Source organism: Papio anubis, chromosome 13 (assembly GCF_008728515.1).
Source record: "Papio anubis isolate 15944 chromosome 13, Panubis1.0, whole genome shotgun sequence".
NCBI lineage: Eukaryota > Metazoa > Chordata > Mammalia > Primates > Cercopithecidae > Papio > Papio anubis.
The window spans coordinates 94,453,504-94,466,112 of record NC_044988.1 but is presented as its reverse complement, the minus strand read 5'-3'; the positions used below and the strand labels follow the sequence as shown (position 1 = coordinate 94,466,112).

Below are 12,609 nucleotides of genomic sequence, written 5' to 3'. Positions count from 1 at the left end.
GTGGGTCATTTTTACTGTTGTCGTTTTGCTTAGCACAGATTAACCCAACATTTGATGACTAACAGCCTTCTGTCAGAGTATGCTGAGATGTTGTTCCAGTGTCCCCTAATGATTTTCATGTTGTTTGTATCTGTACTACATACAGAGACTGTTGGCCTGTTGGCCACTGTTGCTTTCATCTTTGTATATGATTGTTCAACAAGGAAATGTCTGTTGGCTGAGTGTGGTGGTTCACACCTGTAATCCTAGCACTTTGGGAGGCCGTTGAGGGTGGATTGCTTGAGGTCAGGAGTTCAAGACCAGGCTGGCCAACATGGTGAAACCTCATCTCTACTAAAAATACAACAAGGCCGGGCTTGGTGGCTCATGCCTATAATCCCAGCACTTTGGGAGGCCGAGGCGGTTGGAAAACTTGAGGTCAGGAGTTCAAGACCAGCCTGGTCAACATGGTGAAACCCTGTCTCTACTAAAAATACAAAATTAGCTGGGCATGGTGGTGCATGCCTGTAATCCCAGCTACTTGGGAGGCTGAGGCAGGAGAATCACTTGAACCCAGAGGCAGAGGTTGTTGTGAGCAGAGATCGTGCCACTGCACTCCAGCCGGGGCATCAAGAGCGAAACTCCATCTCACACACACACACACACACACACACACACACACACAAAATTAGCTGGGCGTGGTGGTGCATGCCTGTAATCCCATCTACTTGGGAGCCTGAGGCAGGAGAACTGCTTGAACCTGAGAGCAGAGGTTGCAGTGAGCCAGGAGATCATGCCACTGCACTCCAACCTAGGCCACAGAGTGAGTGAGAAGCCATCTCAAAAAAAAAAAAAAAAAAAAAAAAGAATGAAACACCTGTGTGATCTGTGTGGCCTGCACTTCTTTACAGACTAAATAGAAATTTAGAAATAATAGCTCGTTGGTTGGTGATTGAGGCCCTTGCTTACATCGCTTGTTTCCTCTTGAGTTTTAGTGTTATAAATAAATAAATGGTTATTTAAATGAAACTACATTGTGAGTTCTCTACTAGAGACAGTTTGAATGAATTGTTAGGAGTAGGCGGCTTTGAGTCATGCTTCCTTACATCTGTCTTCAGATTCATATTTTGGATGCTTTCTTTCATTTTGTGTATTTTTGTGTTTCCTGCCCCATTAGCTTCATAAATAGTCATTCCATGCATCTTGTTTGTATGTATTGTTTTTAGATAACCAACTAACTGGACCTTAGTTTTTCATCTTTTGTTTTTTTTGAGATGGAGTTTCACTCTTACTGCCCCGACTGGAGTGCAGTGGTGTGATCCTGCAACCTCTGCCCCCTGGGTTCAAGTGATTCTCCTGCCTCAGCCTCCTGAGTGGCTGAGATTACAGACATGCGCCACCATGCCTGCCTAATTTTGTATTTTTTGTAGAGACGGGGTTTCACCATGTTGGTCAGGCTGGTCTCGAACTCCTGACTTCAGGTGATCTGCCCACCTCGGCCTCCCAAAGTGTTGGGATTGTAATCCCATGAGCCACCATCCCTGGCCAGTTTTTTCATATTAATAATATAAGAGTTTAGATTTTATTGGGTTTGTATTTAAATTGGGTCAAGTTTGGGTTTGGGAACCAGCATAACTGCAAGCCTGGAAATCCTTAGGAGATTCTATCTGTTCTTTGCCACTGAGAGAAGCAGTAACTATCCTGAAAATAAGGCAGAATGAGGCCAGGCGTGGTGGCTCATGCCTGTAATCCCAACACTTTGGGAGGCCGAGGTGGGCGGATCACTTGAGGTCAGGATTTCGAGACCAGCTTGACCAACATGGTGAGACCTCATCTCTACTAAAAATATGATAATTAGCCGGACATAGTGGTGGGCGCCTGTAATCCCAGCTATTCGGGAGGCTGAGGCAGGAGAATCGCTTGAACCTGGGAGGTGGGGGTTGTAGTGAGCCAAGATTGTGTTGTTGCACTTCAACCTGGGTGACAGAGCAAGACTTTATCTTAAAAAAAAAAATTGAGAGTGCTTAAGGAAATTGGGAGCTTTTGGAAGAATAGGAAGAACAGAAGTCTGCAGTCTGAAACGTGAGGGTATTTGACTAACCATACAGGGGAAAAAAACCTTTCAGAGTGATTAAATCCTGTACTCTTCATTTTATTTACACATTTATTTATTTTTATTTTTGTTTTTTGTTTCTTTTTTGTCTTTATATTACATTTATTTTAAAAATGCCCTTGTATAAGTGTCTTTTTACTGCATAAACAGAGTCATAGGATAGACATTGCTGCAAAGAAGATGTACAAATGGCCAATAAGCAGGTGAAAAGATGCTCAACATCACTTGTCTTTAGAGAAATGCAAATCAAAACTAGACTCATTCAGATGGCTGCTATCAAGAAGGAATAATAGTAATAAATAGAAAATAACAAGTATTGAGAAACATGGAGAAGTGGGAGCTCTTGTGCATTGTTGGTGGGACTATAAAATGATACAGCCACTGTGGAAAACAATATGGCAGTTCCTCAAAAACTTAAAAATAGAACTCTTATATGATCCAGCAATTCTGCTTCTAGGTTTATACCCAAAAGAATTGAGAGCAGGTTCTTGATGAGATATTTGTATACCCATGTTCATAGCAGCATTATTCACAATAGTTATAACATGGCAGCAACCATGTGTCCATCAATGGATGAATGGAGAAACAAAATATGGTATATAAAAACAAGGGCATATTATTCAGCCTTAAGAAGGAAGGAAGTACTGATATATGCTACACCATGGATGGATCATGAGGACATAATGCCAAATGAAATAAGCTAGACACAAAAAGATAAATACTATATGATTCCACTTACATGATATTCTTAGAGGAGTCAAACCTATAGAGACAGAAAGTAGATTGGTGGCTGCCAGGGGCTAGGAGGAGGGGAAAATGGGGGAGTTAGTATGTAATGGGTATAGAATTTCAGTTTTACAAGATGAAAATGGAGATAGATGGTGGTGATGGCTATACAACACTATGAATGTACTCAGTACCACTGCACTGTACACTTAGAAATGGTTCAGATGGTAAATATGTATATTTTACCACAATAAAAAAGTAGAAAAAGAAGTCATAGGAATAAATTTTTAAAAGCTATTTTCTGCATTTTTCAAGTTTTTCTGTTTTATTTCTTCATTTATACTCTCAGTTATTAAACACTGTTTGCTTCATTGTTACTTTTGTACATTGGAATGATATAATTCTTAATACAGTTGAGTAAGAGAAGAAATTTTTAATGTAACTATATCTTTTCTCAGTAATAAGAATCTGTACTATCTCACGCCTGTAATCCCAGCCCTTTGGGAGGCCGAGGCGGGCAGATCACGAGGTCAGGAGATCGAGACCATCCTGGCCAACATGGTGAAACCCTGTCTCTTTTTTTTTTTTTTGAGACGGAGTCTCGCTCTGTCGCCCAAACTGGAGTGCAGTGGCCAGATCTCAGCTCACTGCAAGCTCCGCCTTTCGGGTTCACGCCATTCTCCTGCCTCAGCCTCCCGAGTAGCTGGGACTATAGGCGCCCGCCACCTCGCCCGGCTAGTTTTTTGTATTGTTTAGTAGAGACGAGGTTTCACCGTGTTAGCCAGGATGCTCTCGATCTCCTGACCTTGTGATCCGCCCGTCTCGGCCTCCCAAAGTGCTGGGATTACAGGCTTGAGCCACCGCGCCCGGCCCTCGTGAAACCCTGTCTCTACTAAAACTACAAAAATTAGCTGGGCTTGGTGGTGCCCGCCTGTAGTCCCAGCTACTCGGGAGGCTGAGGCAGGAGAATCGCTTGAACCTGGGAGGCAGAGGTTGCAGTGAGCCGAGATCACACCACTGCACTCCAGCCTGGCGACAGAACAAGATTCCATCTCAAAAAAAAAAAAAAAGAATCTCTACTATCCCCTGTCTCTTGCCCTCTTTAGTTTTCCCTTCTGACACTGGCATTGAAACAAATGCATGCAGATCTGTATGCCTTAAGCAGTGAAAGTAATTTGTTCTTTTGCCCTGAACACCTCATGCTAATCAGAACTTAGTTTCCTCAATAGGAATGGACTTACTAGAGACAATGCAGAATACAGCAAGCAGAGCCAACATTTACTCTGATTAACCAACACTCCTTTTGCCCTGTGAATCAAGCAGTTGTGTGTTCTTTTTTTTCCTGCCTTTTTTCCCTTTCACTGCAGTGCTTTCTGCTAGGTTGTGCTATGTCTCAGTTGAATTAGTACTGGAATTTGTGTAGTTGTGTGTGTTAGATAAACATCTCTCTTTTTCTATATCTGATAGGCAAAATGATGTCTTTATAGTCTTGTGGGCAGTATTTTACAAATGGCCTTCTGGCTGTGTATCACTGCGGCTCCATGCCAAAACTCCTTTGGCTTCCTTTTCTTAAACTCTCTGTCCTCATGGTATTATTCAATTTCTCTATACATTGATCAACAGGAAGTTCGGTACCTATGCATTTCTCTTTTCATTATTATCATAGCATGTAACTTTTTTTCTTTGCGTTAGTCTCATTCTGTCACCCAGACTGTAGTGCAGTGGTACAGTCCTGTTCATTGCAGCCTAGAACTCCTGGGCTCAAGTGATCCTTCCACCTCAGCCATCCTGATAGCTAGGACTATAGGCACAGAACACCATGCCAGGCTAATTAAAAAAAATTTTTTATAGAGTCTTGTGATAGTGTATTAGTCCGTTTTCACACGGCTAATAAAGACATACCTGAGACTGGGTGATATAAAGGAAAAGGGGTTTAATGAACTCACACCTCCATGGAGCTAGGAGGCCTCACATCATGGTGGAAGGTGAAAAGCACATCTTATATGGCAGCAGACAAAAGAGAAAATGAGAACCAAGCGAAAGGGTTTCCTCTTATAAAACCATCAGATCTTATGAGACTTGTTCACTACCATGAGAACAGAATGGGGGAAAATGCCCCCATGATTCAATTATCTCCCACTGGGTCCCTCCCACAACACATGGGAATTATGGGAGCTACAATTCAACATGCAATTTGGGTGGGGACACAGCCAAACCATATCAGATATTGCCCAGGCTAGTCTTGAACTCTTGGCCGCAAGCAATCCTCCTACCTTGGGATTACAGGCATGAGATTACAGGTGTGAGCCACTATGCCTGGCCTAGTGATTTAACTTCAGTAACATGTTGGAATAAGACAAAAAGATTGTTTCAGCCGGGTGTGGTGGTTCACGCTTGTAATCCTAGCACTTTGGGAGGTTGAGGTAGGTGGATCACTTGAGGTCAGGAGTGCTAGACCAGCCTGGCCAACATGGTAAAACCCTGTCTCTACTAAAAATACAAAAACTAGTTGGGTTTGGTGGCAGGTGCCTGTAATGCCAGCTACTTGGAGGCTGAGGCAGGAAAATTGCTTGAATCTGGGAAGTGGAGGTTGCTGTGAGCCGAGATTGCACCACTGCACTCAAGCCTGGGCAACAGGGCGAGACTATGTCTCAAAAAAAAAAAAAGATTGTTTTTAGAAAATAATTTGTGTATAATTCATGATAATTTTATGCTATCCTTGATACATGAAGATGCTTCACACTGTGGTAAGGACCAGCTTTTAGAGCTCTGTCATTTGTTCCCATTATAGGAATGCCATCTGTACCAAGTGGTAGCTATTCTGTTTATACTGAATATGGCAAAACCATCATCATCACCCCTCACATACACGCACATATTCAACACTTTTTGTACTTGGTATTTTTCAATTTGTGCTGTTTTGGAGTGTATTTGCAACAATTTTGCAACTAACAATTTCATGGGATAGTGTAATTTATAGCACAGTTTCATATCTGTTAGTTCATTTTATTGTCCAACAACCTTAAGAGCTAGGTATTATTAATATTCCATTTATCACATACTGAGACAACATGTGATAATATTTTATGCTCGCTCTTAATTATACAGCCATTCCATCTCTTTGTATGTTTTTTAAAAATATGAGCTCATGGCCAGGCACGGTGGCTCATGCCTGTAATCTCAGCACTTTGGGAGACCGAGGTGGGTGGATCACCTGAGGTCGGGAGTTTGAGACCAGCCTGGCCAACATGGTGAAACCCTGTCTCTACTAAAAGTACAAAAATCAGCCAGATGTGGTGGCGGGCGCCTGTAATCCCAGCTACTTAGGAGGCTAAGGCAGGAGAATTGCTTGAACACGGGAGGCAGAGGTTGCAGTGAGCTGAGATCACACCACTGCACTCCAGCCTGGGTGACAAGAGCGAGACTCCGTCTCAAAAAAAAAGAAAAATAAAAAATTCTGAGCTCATAACGAAATGATCCCTTTCTTAGCATTTGATTTCCATAAATGCTCTCCTATCTTTGTCAGAATAAATTTTTTTGTTTTTTAATTTTTTTTTCTTGAGATGGAGTCTTGCTCTGTCTCCCAGGCTGGAGTACAGTGGCTTGATCTTGGCTCACTGCAACCTCTGCCTCTTGGTTAAAGTGATTCTCCTGCCTCAGCCTCCCGAGTAACTGGCATTACAGGTGCATGCCACCATGCCCGACTAATTTTTTGTATTTTTAGTAGAGACGGGAGTTTCACCATGTTGACTGTGTTGGTCTTGAACTCCTGACCTCAAGTTTTCCAACCGCCTTGGCCTCCCAAACTGTTGGGATTATAGGCGTGAGCCATCGCGCCCGGTCAAATTATTTGTTATATTTTTATTTTCTTTCCTATGTACTTCCTTTCTTTTCTTCCTTTCCTATGTACTGCCTGTTTCCCTTTTCAGTCTGATCACAGGGTTTTTCCTTACGTTTTTAAAACCTCACTAAGTGCGGAATAATAACGATGGTGATCTTATGTAGTGTTTTCAAACTTATTTTACAGCTGAAATCTTATTTTTATCTTCACAACAGGTATCTGAGGTAAGCAAGCCATGTGTAAATTTATTTTTAATTTTTTTATAAAAAAATTTTAGAAAATAATAGAGATGGGGTTTTGCCATGTTATTCATGCTGGTCTTGAACTACTTGCTTCAAGCAGGCTGTCAGTCTTGGCCTCCCAAAGTGCTGGGATTAGAGGCATAAGCCACCACGCCCAGCCTCTTTGTGTTTTTTTGTTGTCGTTTTTGTTGTTTATCATACAGGATCTCACTCTGTCATTCAGGTTGGAGTGTGGTGGCTCAGTCAGTTCACTGTAACCTCAAACTCCTGGGCTCAAGGGATCCTCTTGCCTCAGCTTCCCGAGTAGCTGGGTGCATGCTGTCATGCCTGGCTAATTTTTTGATTGTTGTAGAGATGGGGTCTTGCTTTGTTGCCCAGGTTTGTCTTGAACACCTAGTGTCAAGCGATCCTCCTGCCTTGGCCTCCCAAAGTGCTGGGATTACAGGTGTGAGCCACCACGCCTGGCTTGTAAATTTCTTGTTTTGCTGGATTAAAAACTTGCAATCAAAGTGTTAACTACAGTTATTTTTGGTTAAAATCACATAGCTAGTAAGTGTTAGCAACAGAAATACTCGGGCTTTTGTCCTAGATCAGGGCCCTTTCCACTGCTGTGATGACTCCACTTTATGCATACTGGTATAATGTAATGCAGACTTAACATTATTTTCTTTCAAGATTTCTTTCAGACTTTCATATTACCAACCACTTACTCAGAATTCAATCCAGAGATTGTTGCTTTGTCACAAACTTCCTATAAAAAGTAATTGTCAACAAGCCAGGTCAATAATTTGCCAAATTTTCTTTACTCAGCAAAATATGTCTTTGAGCAGTTGTCCCTGCTCGTTGTTTTGCTTGTTTGCCCATTTTGTAATCTGTGTAAGGACTCTATCGATGTATTATGTATCTATGTATTAGTTTCCCAGGCCTGCTGTAACAAATGAAAGGGTATTGAACTTCATTAGTTGTCAGAGAAATGCAAATTAAGACCAAAATGAGAAATGACAAGCTGGGTGGCTTAAAACAAAAGAAATTTATGCTTTCATAGTTCAGGAGGCCAGAATCCAAAATTAAGTGGTTGCAGAATTGGTTCCTTCTTAGCAACTCAGAAGGGAAATCTGTTCCAGGCCTCTCTCCCGGCTTCTGACAGTTGCCAGCAATCCTTGGCGTTCCTTGGCTTGCAGCTGCGTGATTTTGATCTCTGCCTCCTCCTTCACGTGGCTGCCTTCCCTCTTGTCTGTCTTTACATGGCACTCTCCCTTCCCTGTGTGTCTGTCTCTGTGTCTCCTCTGCTCTTTAAGGACAACAGTCACATTGTATTCAGGGCCCACTCTACTCCAGCATGATGTCATCTTAACTTAGGCCTTAATTACATCTGCAAAACCCTTGTTTCCAAAGAAGGTCCCGACCTATTCACAGGTACCAGAAGTTAGGACTTCAACATATCTTTTGAGGGGGCACAACTCAACCCATTAAAATATATGTTCTTTTTCCTTTGTCTCTACTTCTACTCTTGTGATATGTTTACCCATGTGCTTCCCACAAGTGTCTGTTGAATTGATCTTGTTTATAGATTTCCAATCTCCTCACGTAATTTATATATACAGTCGTGTTGCTTAACAACAGGGATATGTTCTGAGAAATGTGTCGTGAGGCGATTTTGTTGTGCAAATATCATAGAGTGTACTTACACAGACTAGATGGTATAGCCTTCCTACATACCTTGGCTTCATGGTACAGCCTGTTGCTCCTGGGCTGCAAACCTGTACAGCATGGTACTGTACTGAATACTGTTAGCAATTATACAATGTTAAGTACTTGTATATCCAAACATATCTAAACATAGAAATGGTACAGTAAAAACACAACGTAAGAGATTAAAAAATGGTTCCAAGCACAGCTGCGTCTTAAAAAATAAAACAAAATAAAATAAAGTAAAATAAAATAAAATAAAATAAAAAATGGTACAGCTATCAGGGCACTTACCATGAATGGAGCCTGCAGGACTGGAAGTTGCTCTGGGTGAGTCAGTGAGCAAGTGGTGAGTGAATGTGAAGGCCTAGGACCGACCATACGCTTCTGTAGATTTTATAATCACTGTACACTTAGGCTACACTAAATTTATTTAAAATTTTTTTCTTTGTTCTTGGGAGTATAGAAATATACTTAACCTTTATATGTGTTGACCTTTTATCCAGAAACTTTGCTAAACTCGCTGGTTAGTTCTGATAATTACATGTAGATTCTTTTGAAATTTCTATGGAAATGTTCATGTTATGTACAAATAATAACAGCTTATATCTTTTTTGTTTTCTTTTTTTCTTTATTCAATACAGTATCAGAGGTTCTGGTGATAGCAGTCATTCACAATCTCAAGGGGAAAGATATCAACATTTCACTGAAAAGTATGATTTTTGCTATAGTTTTAAAATACATACCCTTTATGAAATTAATGAAGCTCCCTTTCTGTTCCTAGTTTGCTGAGTTGGTTTTTTTTTTCTTAATTGTGAGCCAATGTTAAATTTTACCAAATGTGAGTTGTGCATCTGTTGAGCAATTGTAGTATGATTTTTCTCCTTTATTCTACTTGTGTGGTAAATTACAGTGATTGATTTTCAAATATCAAACCAACTTTACATTCCTAAAATAAGTCCAATTTTGTCATGTCCTTTTTATATATTGCTGAATTGGACTTGGTAACATTTGGCTTAGTATATTTGCATCTATACTCATTAGTGACAATGGCCTGTAATTTTGCTTTCTTATAATATCCCTGTTAGGGTTTGGTATCAAAATTATGTTGGCCTCATAAAATGAGCTGAGGAATGTTCCTTCTATATTCTGTAAGAGTTTATGTAAGATTGCCTCTTTTTTTTTTGGTCTTCTTTAGTTGTTTTTTATAAATTTACCAATGAAACCACCTGGGTGTGGAGTTTTCATTGTGGTTAGGCTTTCAATTAGGCTGTCAATTTTTCAGTAGATCTAGAACTCTTCAAAATTTCTTTCTGTATCAGGTTTAGCAAAAAATGTTTTTCTTAATGTTTGTCTGTTTTACTTAAATGTTCACATTGATGGCATTAAGTTATTTATAATATTCCTGTTGTGATCTTTTTGTTTTCAGCAGTGATACTCCTTTTTTTCATTTTTGGTATTAATCTCTGTTGTTTTTTTTTCCCCCGTGGGTCATTCTTGCCAGGGTTTTATTAGTCTTTTTAAAGAACTAACTTTATTTTGTTGACTTTGTTGTGTTTCTTATTTAATTAATTTCATCTACGTAAATTTATTGCCATCTATTTTCTTTGGGTTTAATTGGCTGCTCCTATTGGCTGTTCATTTCCTAACCTCTTTTTAAATATATATGTTTAAAGGCCAGCCATTTCTCTCTCAGCATAGAATTATCTGTATCCATAAACTTTAATTTTCATTGTGAATCAGTTCAGAATATTTTCTACTTTTCATTATGATTTTTTGACCCATTAATTATTTACATGGATTATTTCTTAATTTCCAAACATGGGATTTTTTTATTTTTATTTTTATTTTTATTTTTTGAGATAGGGTTCCACTCTGTCACCCAGGCTAGTGTGCAGTGGCACGATCTTGGCTCACTGCAACCTCCACCTCCTGGGTTCAAGTGATTTTCCTGCCTCAGCCTCCCAAGTAGCTGGGATTACAGGCACCCATCAACACGCCCAGCTCATTTTTGTATTTTTAGTAGAGATGGGATTTCACCATGTTGGCCAGTCTGGTCTCGAACTCCTGACCCCAGGTGATCCACCCACCTCAGCCTCCCAAAGTGCTGAGATTACAGGCATGAGCAACTGCGCTAGGCTTAGAATTTTTTTAGTAATGTTTTGGCTATTGATTTCTCACTTACTTGCAGTGTGATCAGAAGGCATACTGTAATTTTAATTCTTTGTGACATGTAGGGACTTGGTTTATATCTAGCGTAGAATTAGTATTTATTTACTTATTTGAGATGGAGTATTTATGAGAATTAGTATTAACTAATTTATTTATTTATTTATTTGAACCACAGCAGCCGTCTAGAATTGATCTTTATGATTGCTCCATGGGTATATTAATAAAAAAGACATAAACTACAGTTTGTAGCTGTATGGTTCTCTGCATTTCAGTTAGGTCAACTTTATTAATGAGGATTTTAAAAATCCTACTATCGTTAGTCTTTTTTTATTATTCTTTTTTACTGAGGGATATGTTCTAAAATTTCCCATTATGATTGTGGATTTGTCTGTTTCTTCGTTTAGTTTTATCCATTTTTCTTTATATATTTTGAGGCTATGTTATTAGGTGCATATGATATTTAGAAATATATTGAATTGGCTGGGCATGGTGGCTCATACCTGTAATCCCAGCACGTTGGGAAGCCGAGGCAGGGGGATCACCTGAGGTCGGGAGTTCAAGACCAGCCTAGCCAATATGGTGAAACCCCGTCTCTACTAAAAATACAAAAATTAGCCAGGCGTTGTGGTGCATGTCTGTAATCCCAGCTACTTGGGAGGCTGAGGCAGGAGAATCACTTGAACCTGGGAGGTGGAGGTTGCAGTGAGCCAAGATCCTGCCATTGTACTTCAGCCTGGGTGGTAACAGTGCAACTCTGTCTCAAAAAAAAAAAAAAAAAAAAAAAGATAAAAGGGGATATATTGAATTGAACACTTTGTCACTAGGAAATACTTTTCATCTATATTGATTTTTTTTTGGGGGGGCACTTAAAGTCAGTGTTGCCTGATAATAACGTAGCTACGCTTCTTCCCTTTTGGTTGATGTTTCAAGGTATGTATTTTCCATACTTTGACTTTCAACCTTTTTCAATCTTTTACTCATGTATTTTTTTTTCTTAAATCCAATCTGATAGACTTCATCATTAAATTTTATTACTTAGTCCATTAAAATATATTGTAGCTACTGACATTAATTGTGTTTTAATTTTACTGTTATACTCTTTGCCTTCCATTTGTCCTGTCTTTTCTATAGTCATTCATTTTTTTTTTTCTTTTTTTTTTTGAGATTGATTCTCACTGTGTCACCCAGGCTGAAGTGCAGTAGTGCGATCTTGGCTCACTGCAACCTTCACCTCCTGAGTAGCTGGGATTACAGGTGCGTGCCACCATGCCTATCTGATTTTTGTATTTTTAGTAGAGATGGGGTTTTGCCATGTTGGCCAGGCTGGTCTCAAACTTCTGATCTCAAGTGATCCGCCCACCTCAGCCTCCCAAAGTGCTGGGATTACAGGTGTGAGTGAGCTACCGCGCCAGGCCTAATCTTGCTTTTTTTTGGGAGGGGGAGGTTATAATTAAAACTATTCTATTGTTTGACTTCAGTAGTACTTATACAGCATTTTACTTTTTTTTCTTTTTGAGATGGAGTCTTGCTGTGACGCCAGGCTGGAGCACAGTGGTGCAATCTTGGCTCACTGCAACCTCCTACACCCTGGTTCAAATGATTCTCTTGCCTCAGCCTCCTGATCCTCTTTACAGGCACGCGCCACCATGCCCAGCTAATTTTTGTGTTTTTAGTAGAGACATAGTTTCACCATGTTGGCCAGGATGGTCTTGATCTCCTGACTTCATGATCCACCTGCCTCGGCCTCCCAAAGTGTTGGGATTATAGGCGTGAGCCACCGCACCCAGCCTTAAATTTAGGTTTTATATCACTTTGTCCAAAACTATTACCATAATCCATTTCAATTC

The 12,609-nt window shown here is 40.1% G+C and overlaps 1 protein-coding gene across 7 annotated transcripts in view; it reads left to right on the top strand.

The window, feature by feature from the left end:
• Positions 1–12,609, top strand: part of SCAI (suppressor of cancer cell invasion) — a 188,988-nt gene that overhangs the window by 73,608 nt on the left and 102,771 nt on the right. For 4 of the 7 annotated variants that reach the window (XR_004178000.1, XR_004178001.1, XM_031654507.1 and 1 more), the window contains exon 3: positions 9,235–9,303. The exons of 2 other annotated variants lie outside the window; for them this stretch is intronic. Coding sequence is in view for 3 of the 5 variants with exons in the window: in XM_031654507.1 (XP_031510367.1) it covers positions 9,235–9,303 (69 nt within the window). In the remaining 2 variants the exon portion in view is untranslated. Of the gene's footprint in view, positions 1–6,676; positions 6,884–9,234; positions 9,304–12,609 lie in introns of those variants that run through there. One more of the 7 variants, XM_031654508.1, reaches the window with a different exon arrangement.